At 39.5% G+C, this 15,194-nt stretch overlaps 1 protein-coding gene across 1 annotated transcript in view; it reads right to left on the reverse strand.

Annotated features, from left to right (window-relative positions):
* Nucleotides 1-7,579, reverse strand: part of INPP4B (inositol polyphosphate-4-phosphatase type II B) — a 292,966-nt gene extending 285,387 nt beyond the window's left edge. Inside the window, exons 1-2 of the mRNA XM_075709895.1 lie at nucleotides 7,468-7,579; nucleotides 4,683-4,741 (exon numbers count right to left, since the gene is read on the reverse strand). Coding sequence (XP_075566010.1) covers nucleotides 4,683-4,741; nucleotides 7,468-7,579 — 171 coding nt within the window. The remainder of the gene's footprint in view (nucleotides 1-4,682; nucleotides 4,742-7,467) is intronic.
* Between the last annotated feature and the right edge of the window lie 7,615 nt (nucleotides 7,580-15,194).

Below are 15,194 nucleotides of genomic sequence, written 5' to 3' on the forward strand. Positions count from 1 at the left end.
GAAAACCACTGCTAAAATAAATTCCGATCAGTAATTAAAAATAAAACCAGTACACAATACTGAGATCTGAAATTTCTAATCAAAAGTCCCCTCCCCTATGCCAATGAAAAAAGGCACGTAAGTATTATATACTTATTATACACATTAGCAACTGTTGCCCAGCAATCTTCCTCCCCGTTTCCCCACTCACATGAGTTCTGGAATAAAGTACCTCCCAGGCTGGAATTGGGTAGAATCTAAATAATTAAATAACCCACAAACCACATACTTAGGTGAGGCACATATCATTTTCTAGTTCCAAATCTTAACTGTTTTGAAAACATTATGTAATAATATTGAGTATTTTGGACTAGGATCCGTAAGAATTGCTCCAGGATCTGCATGATGTCAAACTTTTCTCTGGAAGCCTTGTCACGCACTAGGTTCCCCATCCCAGTCACACTGCTAACCACGGCTTTAGGGAGCACAGTTTCAAAACTACTGCCTTCAAAAGCAGTGTATATGACTGTGTTTTATAGGATGCAAATGCACACATCTCCCACTTCCCCAGAAGTGGACAGAAAGCCTACACATGTCAACTCAAGGTTTTAGGGCTTCACAGAGGAAGGCATTAACAATGTACAGTTCCCACAGGGTGTGTACCTATGGTTGCTTGCCCTTGGCAGGCTGCCACCCACCCACCCAGCTGCTCTCTCACTCCCCCTTCTTCACAGGAGTGGTAGAGAAAATAAAATTTAAAAGCTCATGGGTCAAGATGAAGACAGAGATGACTTACCAATTACCATCACAGGCAAAACTGACTCGACCCAGGGAAAATTAATTTAGTTTATTGCCCATTAAAATAGACCTGGATGGTGAGAATCAAAGAGAAGAACTAAAGCAGCTTCCTCCCACCCCCTTTTTCCCCAAGGCTCAACTTCTATCCTTCATTCTCAACTCTTCTACCTCCTCCTCACCCCCCAAGTGGCACAGGGGGTATCAGGAGTGGATTTGTGGTCAGTCCATAACACTCCCTCTCTGCCACTCCTTCCTCCTCACACTTGTCCCCTGCTCCAGCGTGGGGTCCCTCACATGGGCTACAGTTCCTTCCAGGAGAACATGCTCCAGCACAGGCTAGCCATGGGCTGCAGATCTTTCAGGGCATATCCACATGCTCTAACATGGTCTCCTCCACAAGCTGCAGGGGAGTATCTGCTCCTGCACCTGGAGCAGATCCTTCCTTTCCTTCTCTGACACTGGTGTTTGCCAGGCTGTTTCCTCAGTCTTCTTCACTGCTGTGCGTCATTTTGCCCTTTCTTAAATACATTCTCCCAGGGGCACCACTTGCTTTGCTGATGGGCAAAGCTGTGTCCTGTGGTGGGTCTGTTGCAGATCCCCTGACCTTTTCTTAGAGGTGACTTCTGCAGACCCCTTGCTACTGTAACTTTGCTATCTACAACCAATACAACATGGTGGGGAACTAATCTGGGAAAAAGAAAAACAAACCCAAACAAACTAAAACACCCCCCCCCCCCTCCAAAAAACCACCACCCAACTACCCACACCACACAAAACCACACACACACACCACATTGAAGTCGACAAAGGAAAAAAGTCTCACTGGCAGATGCCAGATTGTGTCTCAGGCCTACAAGTAGGTCTACTTCTTAGCCCACTCAAAGTCCAAAATAACCACCTCCACTGCTAGGCCAAGGAAAATAAGTGTCCTTAAGATGTTTAATAGGTTATTCTGCTGCATCCAAATATGATAAAGTAGAGGAATAAACCACATTTTTTCCCTACACTGAAAATGTACTGCCACACTAAAGATTTACAGCACAGATAAGTCAGGAAGCATCCTTTGCAATTTCGTAGAGAAGATTCTTCTCATACAAGTAGTATAATTTATGTACATTTGAACTAGAATGAGAGTCTGTCATTAAACTATAAGCATTTGTATATGGAGATGTGCACATGCCTCTGACAGCAATTAATGAATAGCAGCAAATCAGTCTTCATTTAATGACAGTGACTTCTGGAGTTAACTGTTCAGCATTCAGATGAGCTTCTAAAACATCAGAGTTACTTTCCTTCTGTGTCAAGCCATAAGCCAAGTCAGAGTCCAGCAACAAAAACAGGAACATGGCTTCATCAGCACTGTTCTGGGCACATCTTTCACACCCTACATTACTTCAATTAGCAAAGGTTTCAGTAGGATATTAAAAAGCAGAAAATTGGCAACTACGCTTATTAAGATGCTTAACAACTTTTATAAGACAAGACTATTTTTGGTTATTATACTGGCAAACTACACTCCCAAAATTCAAACTATGATTTCCTATGTCAAGAATCTTCTTCAGATGGGATGTCTGTTCATTTCTGGAGTGAGATAAGGAGGAGGGAGGAAAAAAAAGGAAAAAAAAAAAAGGAAGAAGAAATACAGGGTACAGTCCCTTCTGTCCTCACAGCACACAAATGCTTTGGTTTTACTTAGTATACATATAAAATGCATCCTTTGAAACAGGAATTTGAGATTCAATAGAGATCTGTCTTTGTCAAAGAAGTTATCCTTTACAGTACCCAACAGATGAAGCCTCTGAAAATAACTGTTTCACAAATTCCTAGGGTATAAGCTGACTAGGAAGTGCTACATCATTTAGTTTGATCTATTGTAAGACACTGCCCTTTAATCACTCAGTGGTCTCCATACTGAGCCTAGTAAGTTGGGACATTTTAAAACTGAGCACCCACTGTATCTCACCACACTTGGGTTTCAGTGGCCAATCATCCTGTGATCTTTTGAATTTGTCTGACTTCAATTTCCAAGTTTTTCCTCTTATTGTGGCCCCCCTAATTAAAGAAACCACCTGATAAAAATCACCATTTGAAAACACTTCAACATTAATCAAGTCACCAGCCTTTTTGATAAGCTAAGATTTGTCAAATCTCCTGGTTCCTTCCATAACTTCTGCAAATATTCAAAACTTCTTTAATTAAGGAAACCAGAATGAGATGCAGTTTTCTAGCACTGACCTAGACACGAGATAAAAGTCACCCATCTATTTAACTGGTTCAGTCAAACCACAGCATTTCAAGGGGAATTCCCATTTATTTACTGCAAGCCTAAATAATTTCAGTAACCAGCCATTAATTTGTGTCTCATCCTCCAAGTTTCTCAAAATACAGCTTTGCCTTTGAACAGCCTGACTGGACCTAGGAGCCTGGTTGATTTGCTGTTCGAACTGAGATTGCCTCATTCCATCCATCTGCACCTCATCTACACATAAAAAAACCAAACCACAAAACAAACCTGAAAACCACCACACAGCATATGAACCTGGGTACCAATCCACTAAACCCTCTAGTAAAGCAATGTTAATTCTTTACATTTCCAGAGCCAAACTGACAGCTACATTTGATTTCAGCAAAACTCTCCTACTCTGCTCTTCACAGCTGCAAAGTTGATCAAAACATTTCCTGAAACTTTTACAAAATTGTAGAGGCTCCCTGAAAATAGGGCGCTTGGAGGAACATGGAGTAGAAGAGAGTAGTTTGAAACTTCAAGCCCTTTACTAAAAATAGTTTCAGCAAGTCATACAGCAGAACGATAATGTGTGAGGGTGTGACAAAGGGGTGGCCATGAACTTGTTTTCACCTACGTAAAACTTGTTGGTCCTTTTACCACCCAGGGGAACGCAGCCATATGAAATTCAAGCCAGAGAAACCTTTACATCATACTGTCTCATTTTGTTTGCATACACACAGAAATCTATCACATGCTCCTGAATAGCGCTTTGAAAGCAAATACTGCTTTAAAAGTATACCATATGTGCACATTCATCGCTACATTAAAATAAGCCACTATATCACATTGAAAAATCTTTCAAACAGAATATACAATCTGTCAAGCAGTACTATCATTTCCGTCCCACTGCTGGTCCATACTGTATAAAAATATCCTAAGAGCCAATTATAAAATGCTTACTGTTAACAGGTAAGCATCTCAAGCTTCATACTACTACCTAATTCTTTACAATCCAGTGCTATTTTCAGAACTACAGAAGCAGTGTTCATATTATCAGCCAGAAAGGGTAAGAAAAAGAGCAGTTCCACACTTAGTGCTTGTTTCTTCCAGAGGATGAGTGGCCTCAACTCCTAATAAAGCCAGTGGCAAATGAGGGCACTCGGCAGCTCCTGCAAGACTTCCATTGCATGTCAGGGTCAGACCCTATTTTAATAGGCCTTTCATTTCAGGCATATAATTGCTCTTTAAAACAAAGGAAGAGAAATAACACCACTCTTCATAACAAATTTAGTTACAAAACCACACTAAAAAAATTGTAGTAGGGGTCTGAAATTGCATCTTGAACGTTACTACAATACCTCATTTAGCTGTGAGATTTTGCTTTCATTATTCCAGTGGATTTGGTGGAATAATTCTGGATTTAGACCTGTGTATGTTATGAGCAGAACCTGGCCATAGACTATTTATGATTCAGCTAAAGGATGTTGATATCATAAGGAATACCTTGCGTTACAGAAGGCAAACAATGGATTTTTTTTCATCTCTGCTATTCTAATAATAGGGATCTATTTTTTTTGTCCCTAAAAGCACAGTGCCAATAGCTATCATGAGAAAGGATTACTCAAGTTCTTACAAATTAGACTAACACATCAAGAAAAGCAGTAGGAAAATGAATTACCTTATTTTTCATTAGAAAAAGCAGATTTCCTTTCAGTCGGCACCATCTCTCTCTCGGTTCTGTATGCAAAGAAGCAAGAGATTAATAAAAACAACCTTTTGTCTTCACACATTAAATGCTTCTTAAAGAAGATGCATTAGTTATAAAGGTCAGAAAAGAAAATCATTAGCCAAAAAAAGCCAGCCTCACTCAGCAGCTGCCTATGTACAACATGCTGTTAAATGCCAAATAACTTCCCAGAAGGTTTCTTCTACTCTGCAGCTGAGAGAATTGGTGACTGCGGCATACACTCAACTGTGTTTTCTCTGCTTTTCTCTCTTCCTCACATGGGAGTAGAAACAGCCACTTTAGCATGGAATGGCTTTTGCTTCCATCATTTCAAGAGATGAAATATAATCCTTGTTCAGACACAAAAACATTTACTATTCCACCTAGATTAAAACATGCTAATCTGAATTTACAATTTTCAGAAAATAAAGAATGAGCAAATGAGACCTAAATATTTACAGACACTTTGCTATTACTATTCTACTACACTTTTTAAAAGTGCTTAACCAATGGCAATAACAACATATGTGTGTTTATACACACATGCAGGCACATAATCAAACTTTTTAGAACAGGGAATGTTCTAAATGTTCTTTAGGGGCAGCGAGTGGATCAAAAAACTTCAAAAAAGTTATTCTTCCTAAACTAGCCATTTTTAAAACTGCATCTTTTTTTTTTTTAAAAAGCACTTATATATATCTGTAGGTACAGTTGATACATATACCTATTACAGACATAGATCTCAGGCAAATGTAATCTCTTTAGACAAACCCTACATCACTTCTTAACAGAGGAAGGAACATTTTTTAAACACGTAGTAATTTTTTTTTTTTTGAGAGGGCACATGAAACCCTATATGTCCAGACAGCAGCCAGCCTCCAATGGCTACAGAGCTGGAAAAACAGCTGTACCCTGAGGTCATGTTATTCCACAGCTGCCTCTGTGGAACTCTTGTACTTCCCTCAAAGCTGGCCACCACTAGAGCCATCATATTGACCAGAGGGATGTCTTGTTAGAGTAAATAAATAAATTCTCTTTTCCCCCTGGTAATTTCAATTAAGATGTTTCAATAGGCAACATCTGAAAGTCAGAATAGCTTTTCCCCCACAAGAAAGTGGAAGGTTTACATTCACAGGCACTGGGACTTACAATAACTGGTTTAAGTTACAACCTAGGGCTTTTTTTTTTAGAAAAGGAATTCAAGTTCCTGGGTCTTCCCAGACTTAAAGTGCAAGAACAATACAGAAAAGAATGTAATGTAAATTGATGCACATCCACCAACTAAAATCTAAACAGTTATCAGATCTGAGTATGTTGGTTTACATTACAAGTACAGGATTCTGCTAAGACTAAATTCCATCCTCCAGAACTCTGCATTCATCAGAAGAAGGAATCTTATCACATTCACACTCCAGGTCTTTCTAATAAAAGATATTTTTATATATAATTGGGAAAGTCACTACCGCATAAGTGCAAAAAATAAGCAAGTCCAAAGATTAGTCAGACTAATGATGACAAGTCTGTCGGATAGTATATACAGCAACCAAAATGCCTTGAGAGACATGACACTTCTCTCAAGGGGTCATAATCTGATTGCTGAGAGCCAGAAGGATTTACTGGGCAATAGGAACATCCTACACATGCATCGTTTCTTAAACATTTTCCTAGAATCTACCACCACTGACCATGGCACAGACAGATGACAATACTGGACTAGATGAATGTTTGGTCTGTCTTTGGTGAACCTAAGATTTTTAGCAGCAATATTAGCACTCAACATATTCCTAAGTGAAGAAAAATTTAGAACATCCTCATAAACATCAGATATTCACTGGACAGGGCTTGATACGCTGCCTACGATGGGAACGCAGGGAGAGAATCCTGTTGAGGCACCCCAAATCAGCCAGAAGTAGATGCTCACTAGCACTCTGTCCAGGAACTTTGCTGCATTCTCCTCAGGAAGCTCTGGCTATTTGTCATTGGAAAAATGTATAAAATATTCTGAAAGCGTGGCACAAAATTTTCTCAGACCCTTACCATAATTGAGTCTGTGCCGTTTTGGGTTGGGGTTTGTTTGCTTGGTTGTTTTTTTTCCCCCTTAATAAAATAAAAGTAAATACAATCACAATGAAGATCAACTGGGACAAGTGAAAATAAAACATTTGGCTGTTACTGAAATTACTGTATTAGGACTGATTTTACAGCTAAACAGGAGCTATTTCCTAACAGCTACCGAGGGAAGAGACATTTATTCAGGCTTACTGGAAATTGAAAGACATTTAAAATAGGATCATAACAGCCTGAAGAAACCTGCAAAGGAGGTGGGAAGTGAGCCATGGAAAAGCTATAATGATAAAAGAACATAGTTTTGGGGGGTAGGAGGGGCGGGTCCTGAGGAACTGAATATCTAAACTTCAAAACATGGCAATTAATGACTGGTGACTAGCAATCACTAGTAGTAAAAAAACAATCTTGCTTTACAGGAAAAAATAATAACAATATTAAGGACCGAGTACTGTTTCTCAGACACATGACAAAGGAAACTTGAAAACTTGTGCAAACTAAAGAGCTGGCTTTAAACTTCTTTATTTAGACAGATATTTAGCACCACTCAAGCATCAGTAATGAAGAAAACTGAAAACTCTGAGGTGTATGCGATTAGTGAAAACTGTAAGCTGACAATTGCAGAAAACATGCACATCAACCATGGGTAGTTTTCAGTGCAAGTCATTTTTACCTATTAATTTTTCATCCCCGACCACTCTGCAAATCTTCAGTTTTCCTTCCTTGTCAAAACAACCTGATGGTCGCCTGGCCAGCAAAGCCAGATCTTTAGCATTGAATCTCATCGGGTTGCCAGGGGAGAGGATGAAGATGAGTAAGAGATGGAGGAGGACAATGATGATGCTACTTAGTTTGCTGAAGCTGAGCAAAATCTAGGCAGCAGATATGAAGGTCAACTGAAATATTAAAAACAAAACAAAAAAGAAAACAAGAGATGCTGACGTTTATTGTGATTTCCACTCTGTTGTGCACTCCAAACGCTGTACTTTCATTTTATGGGGGCAGTGTAAATCATAGGGAAAAAAGCCAAGGTTACACAGATGACATCTTTTCCCCACACACTTAACAAAGAAAAATATAGTTTTGCTTTCCAGTGTCTCCATAACCTCATGCAGAAGCTATGATTTTATGCAGTATTTTCCATAGTTTATCAATACTGCTAAAAATTTATTTTGGCTATAGGCATATAAATAACTAGAAAGCTCAAATATGCATTCATGAGGCAGGAGGAAGGGGGGAAGATTGCCTTGTACTTCCATCTCCCACACAGGAACAATAACTTTAATAAAATATGAAGTGTTAACTATAAAAGTTCGCCACATACTCAAGCATTCATGTTTTGCTATACTGACACCAGTTAGGCTACCAAGTGCTTCCTTTTTGTTCATGGTATATTCTAACAGTTTTCAATTCTTTTGAAACATCTTCTTCCATGTTTTCAGAAAACGAGTTGTGTGTCCTCCTGTGTGTCTCCCCCCCAAAAAAACCCCAGTTTTCATTTATTAGAAGTACATCTACTGAACTTAGTGAAAAAATTTTACTTGACACTTATATAAGAGATCTTTGTTTCTCTCAGGGCCCCTCCTCTGTTTATCTGAAGTTATTTTAATATTAGGTTCAGTAGCTGTAATTTTGACCAGTGGAAGTCTGGAAAAAAATATTTTTGTCCAAATTGCAGTTAACACAGCATCATTTCACACTGCTGCAAGGATGAGAACATAAGGCCAGAAAAGCAGTTCTAAATAGATCTTCCTTTTAATCCCCAAAATATTCTGTGCTCTTAATATCCAACCCTTTTGTAAAGGCCTTTCTCAAAAAAAGTTCTTGGTATCACCCTGATACAATCAAGTAACAGAAGTTTGTCAGATGGCTTTTAATACTCCTACATACTTTTTTTAAAAAAAAAAAAAAAGCACACCCAATCCTCAGCACATGGGCTTCAGAAGCCAGTTTCTGTCTCCAAATCAGAAGCCTTTGTTCTTCAGAGAACAGCACTGACATCTTTATCTGATGGAGAACCACAACTCTTAACAATTCCTGATCAAGCGCCTCTCAGCTGTTGAGCTGAAGGACAAGTTACATCTTCTGCACTGTATCTTTCTGTGGGCCCTTTCATTCCTACTTTTCCCTTTATATTCACTTTCTTTGCTCAAGTTTATCTCTCAGTCAATGACTGCTGCTGTGTCTTTTAATTTCCAATCACCAAACCACAGCCAATTTCAATAGCACTACAACAGTGAAAGCAGACCAAGCTCAACTGTTACTTTGTACATATGAAATATGGCTAAGCCATAAATATGATGTTCAGAAGACAAATCTCCAAGTAATTTTTTTCCTCCTAGGAAGGTTCTACAATTCTACAGAGAACTGCCATAAAGCTAAAAGCTCTTTCAAGTTTCCCTTTCATTATCAAATACCCTTGCAAGCAAGAAATGTAATACATGCAAGCAATCCCAACACATATCTAAGTAGTAGAAGGTTGCAGCTTCAACTTTTCCATTCATTCTCACACATACACCTTCTTTCTTGTTTTCCCTTTAGCTCCCTTCCAACCCAAAGCATTCTATGATTCTATCGGCAGCTATACTTCTTTTTTTAAGCCTATCTTCATGCCTTTGACTCCATTTCATAATCTTGTTGAAATTATAACCTCATAACCTTATGGTCATCAGAACCTGACCTGCAATTTACAACCTACAAGGATGCGGCTGTGCCCAAAATGAGCTACTGACTCCAAGGGAGGCTCCATGCAGGTGCAGCTGGCTGCCTATGTTTTGTAAATTGATAGACTACAACTGTGGAAAGATGACTCATACAGCACTTACAAAAAGGATATTTATCATACACTGTAATCTAATACTACAAACATATTCAACATTGAAGACCAAATCCATCACGGGGGGCAGGGGAAGATGCTGGCTTGGCCACACGTTACACAAAACCCAGCCACTATAACCCTTGCAAAAGGCTTACTAGGGCATAAAGGGACTTTGGGACTGGCAGTGTGTATATTCCTACTAGTCTCTGTATGCTGAGTGGAATTAATTGTTGGTTTTGTTTTACAGTCACAGACTATTTTTAACAGCAGAGCACACAGTGTTTGCAATAGACCTATCTGTTTTTTTTTAAAAAAAAAAAAAAAAAATGTAAGCTTGGCAAGGTAAGTAATTTTTGTGATCTCCAACCGTGCACTGTTTTGTTATGGGCTGGTCCCCTCTCAGGCAGATATCTTGCACACCTTTCACATAGATCATTGGTAGCCTTCTTGTTTTAGAAAACATAGTTCTAGAAATTCAACTGCAAACTACTTAGCTATTGGTTTGTGAACTAACCAGTTTCAGTCCATTTCTACCCTAAACAGCATCTTCAGCTACATACACTTACTTTTATATTACTTCAATCTTTTTGAGTAGCATGGAGGAAGTCAGACCCTACGAGTCTGGTCTCAGATAAAAGAGTCATTGAAAACATCAATAACTAAAAAAACCCTATGCTATCAAGGCAATGAAGGTTACTGGCTAAACTCTAGTTATGCTTAAATGCAGTAAGCACTGTAATGCATGGACATCAGTACTCCACATGGAACTGCAAAACACAGACGACCAGGGGACAAGACAAGTTGTAAAATGTTATTTAAGAAAGCTTTTGCTTTCCAGCAAAGGAAAAAACAAAGCCAGGTAAATAGAACATTCTGTGTTTCTGGAAAGACTATTAAAAGGAATAAAGAAACTCCAGGAGGAGATGTGCATATTGATTTTGTTATTTCCACCACCACCACCGCCCTCCCCCCGCCTCCCCCGCCAAGGGAGATGGTATATCTCTTGCGCTCATCTATTAGTAAAGTGCTAACGGTCTAGAAATTCCTTTTAGCACATCTGTGCATCACTTGCTCTGCATATAAGCCACAACATGTAAATCATGTGGGACAGTAAGAGTGGTATACGGCAGTTAAACCCCTTGAGACAGCATGCTTCAGTACATATAAGCCAGTCCCAGTCCTGAAATGCAAGGCAGCTGGGCCAGCAGAGTCCCACAGTGATAGTAACCAAGGTGCCTGTTCCCTGGAAGTTTTCCAGAGAAACTAAACTAACCTGATAATGTCTGAATATTATTCAGACCTAAAAGGCATAAGAGATCGTGGATTTCAAAGTTGGGTTTAACTTAGAAACTCTATGACCATCCAAAGGCAATCACAGCCAGTGTTGACACAACAATAAAATTAAAGGTTAAAAAACCCCAATAAAAGTGTCTATCTTCAGCTGCAGCACTGGGTCTCCTTGAAGGAGCAGAAAGACTTTTTAGCTCAGTAATCCACTTCCCCTTCCACCTCCATTTTGGAATAAAGCTGTCAGTCAGGGAAACTACTTAGTCATATAGTACCTTTAAATGTTTCTCCTAGCTAATCTCTTTCCTAGCATGAGCTCAGATAGAAAAGATGTTATCTTCAGTTATTTAATACTGGTGGTTCAAGAGACAGACATTATTTAATACTCATGGTTAGAGAGAGAGATGCTGAATCTGAAGTCCTTCTCAACATTTTCCCCCACACAATCACCACAACCATAATTTATAAGGAAGCCAGACCAGTCAATTACTTTGTGAGTGGCCAGGAGAGAAAGAGGTGGAGGAGTCTATGTCCTTGGAAGCAGTAATTTTGGAACAGATGACAGTCTTGACAGCTCATGGACCACAAAATTTATGAAGCCTGTTGGATGTCCCCTGTTCCCCCACATTTGCAGTTATAGTTTTCATGATCACTTTCTATGGGCACAGAACAATCAGAACTATTTGATTCCTGTGACACAGAAAAAGAGCAGAGATGTATTGTTTAAGCACCAATCATGTAGTTGTACATTTTTGATTATCACAATGAGAGAAATGTACATTTTTGATCACTTGAAGAGATGTAAGCCCTATACATAAATTTTAGAAGTTAATCAAAACTAGTTTCGTCTTCAGGTAATCTTAAGTTACAAGGAAGTTCTACCATGCAGACCTGCACAAAATTGACTTCAGCACATAAGACTAGAATGAAAAAACGCTACACACGGAAACAATTTGCAGCCAATCTCCAACTCTTGCACCCTACAGGACAGCTACCAAGATGTATTTTATCAGTTTCAGATAACCACCAAGCTGTAGCTGTTCAAAGCAGTAAGTGCAGGAGGTCACTGGTGCCAATATGAAAGAGAGTAACCACCCTCATGGCTGCATACACTACCCTGAAACAACGCTTTCAGAACTATCTTTTGGGTTCCAAGTTTTCTTATGTATCTTAAGCACAGTTCAACGTTAAAGAAGTTAGCACATAATACCTTGCAGCTTTCATTAGTACTGCATTTTATTCTAGATATTTTGGTAAAGTGTTAAAACACAAGCTTTCTAATGATGCAATCTCCTAAACCTCTAAAACAAAGTCAATAAAATCGGCTGCCCAATTTCACTAGTTTAGCAATTTCAAAAAGAAAAACATTAGAACTCATGTCTGCAAGTCCTCAGAGAGCGTGCCAAATACATTCTAAATTTCCCTTCTCTCCCTTTAAAAAGGTATGATATTTTTAGTTCACATCATTTTGTATTAAGAACTTCTTTAATCTTTGGAACACACACAGCACAGGAAACAGCCTTCAAAAGGAAAGCTGCAAAAATCAGTCCACAATTTTGTCTTCAAGATTTATACTCTTTTTAAGCAAGTAGTTATTGCTAATTCCACATACTGCCTCTTTATTTCACCCATAAAATAATTATTAGGCCATAAAATATAAATAAGACACATTATGCCCCCCCATTAAAATTCTTAATTCTATCACTGATCCCTGCACAAACAAAACACTGGGTTTTCTGTCTTCAACTGAGGAAGTAAGAATACAGTGCAGAGTCAGCAAAAAGAATTAATAAATGACAGGCGTTTCAAATATGCAGATCTATTGATATATCTGAATGAAAAGTTTGAAAGTCTAAACTGTATTTAAGTTTTACCTTGAAAATCTTTTAACAGGTGATCAGCTGATTAGGGTAGAAAACTGTCCTGGCTTACACAAATTCAGAGACTGTATTCCAAAGAAGGTTTCAGGGGATCTGCAGATGGCAACCTTAATACAAAGGGATAAAACAGTAGGGGAACATTTGTCTTACAACAGAACCTTCCTCTTCGTGTTTTTTTTCCCCACTGAGGTAAGATAGGCAAGATCTATATACCAAGTATCACCAAATGCTAGGTTATCTACAGAAGCTATCTATCTGAAGTTATCTATCAGAAGCTAGCTAGCTATCAATATGAAGTTATTTCTTTCTATATAAAGTTAAAGACGCATATCAGCTGGCTGCATGCAGCCAAGTTAGCTGATTGTACCCATGGAAAATTTCGGTTTATTTCTAACTTTTCGATCTCTTCACTTCTGTCTCCTAGCTATCTTATTTCCTACTAGCAAGATCAAAGCTGGGCTGACCATATATTGTTTGTAATTTTCACTTATACTTTGGTAGGCTGCCAGTACTATTGCAATCTATTTGAACAGATTATCATCTTAAACTAGTTCAAATGTTGCTTCCTATCATTTATCAGCCATTGTGGCCTTCAAAAAAAAAAAAAAAACCACACCACACCAAAACAAAAAAACAAAACACCAAACATTAGAATAAAAGAGCGATGGGCCTGTGATATTCAGCAAGTTAGTGCTTGATGTCACTTCCTAGGACACCCTTTACTGAGCTTTCCTAGTCTGCATAAAACAGTAACCTAGAAAAACATTTTTGTGTGTGTGTGTATAGAGGTAAAGTAACAGAAACATTAAATATTTATCTGTTTTTCCCAGTAGTACCAGTGGGCATTTCAGTTCTATTTTATGCTGAAACACACACACACCATATTGTAGTAACTTTTATGCCTTTATCCTCCCTAAATTCTCAGATGCATCACCCTTACCTCACAGCACCCTAAAAGACAACAGGGGCTCCAGCCAACAAGATTGTCCCTAACCAGAGCCAGCCTTCTTCCAAGGGAGGCACGACCTTGCAATAGCATAATAGAGCACCATCTAAACCAATCAGCACCCTTGTATCAGTATCACTACTGTCTGCAAGTCCCTTTTAAAGTCTTAAAGCTAACAAGACTTTAAAAGCAAAGCATCTATTGAAAAAAGCTGTGAGAGGTGACCTATTATATCTGGAGACAGGTAGTGAAAAATAAAAGGCTGGCTTGGCTTGAAAATATTCCCTTCAGCTGAGGGGAAAAAAAAAAAAAAAAAAATGCAAGCACACAGAATAGCTTTGTCTTCCCTTCAGCTGACAGACTCCCCAGTCAAGCGAATTCCTAATTCATTCATGTAGTTTCCCGGAGTTCAGATGTGACCTTTCAGAAAAAAAAAAAAAAAAAAAAAAAATATTCTTGCATTTTGCTTCCCCTAAAAAGGATAATACAAATAAACACTTACTGCAAACAGGTATAACCTGGCACACCCAATGAACCATGTACTTCTAGCTACTGATACTGATCCAGCTGAAAACCAGCTCTGTGAAAAAGAAGTCATTTCTCAGCTGTGGGAGTTGCCCCACGTGGTTCACAGCCTAACAAACTGTACCACGCAAGGCGGAGGACTGAACAAGAATGAGACTGCTGCTTCCACCAGCACGGCCACCTTACCGCAGCTCGAAGTGTTCAAACTGCATCTTCCCCTGGGCTGCACCTGAGCAGCCCCTCGCCCAACACACGCATCTGAGCAGCCCCTCGCCCAACACACGCACAGGCCCCTGGGGAAAGGGAGCCCTTCTGCCCCATGGCAGCACTAGTGCTGATGTAGCCACGCAGTCAGCTTAGGAACTTATCTCGATGAAAACCAACCTGATCAAGCTGTTGCCTGATCCGACTGGCTACCTGGCTGCGGAAATGCCAGAGCCAGCCCAACACCAAGGACAAAAACATCCTTTGATCAAGCTGTTGCCTGATCCGACTGGCTACCTGGCTGCGGAAATGCCAGAGCCAGCCCAACACCAAGGACAAAAACATCCTTTGATCAAGCTGTTGCCTGATCCAACTGGCTACCTGGCTGCGGAAATGCCAGAGCCAGCCCAACACCAAGGACAAAAACATCCTTTGATCAAGCTGTTGCCTGATCCGACTGGCTACCTGGCTGCAGAAATGCCAGAGCCAGCCCAACACCAAGGACAAAAACATACGCCCACAGGTAATCTTTCTGCAGATGACCACAGACGTGTCAGCTGCGTATGATGTATAACTGCAGCCTTAGGACAAAATTCACGTATAAAGGACTTCAAACATACTCTTTACTCAACAAGATTCCTGGCAAATCCCAATTAATCCAAGAGCTTTTCTCAAGTCTCCAACCATACTTTCAAGCAACAGTGTCTCCAACTCCTCTTTGTCCCACATCTGCTGAGGTG

This window comes from Pelecanus crispus, chromosome 4, assembly GCF_030463565.1.
Source record: "Pelecanus crispus isolate bPelCri1 chromosome 4, bPelCri1.pri, whole genome shotgun sequence".
NCBI classification, from domain to species: domain Eukaryota; kingdom Metazoa; phylum Chordata; class Aves; order Pelecaniformes; family Pelecanidae; genus Pelecanus; species Pelecanus crispus.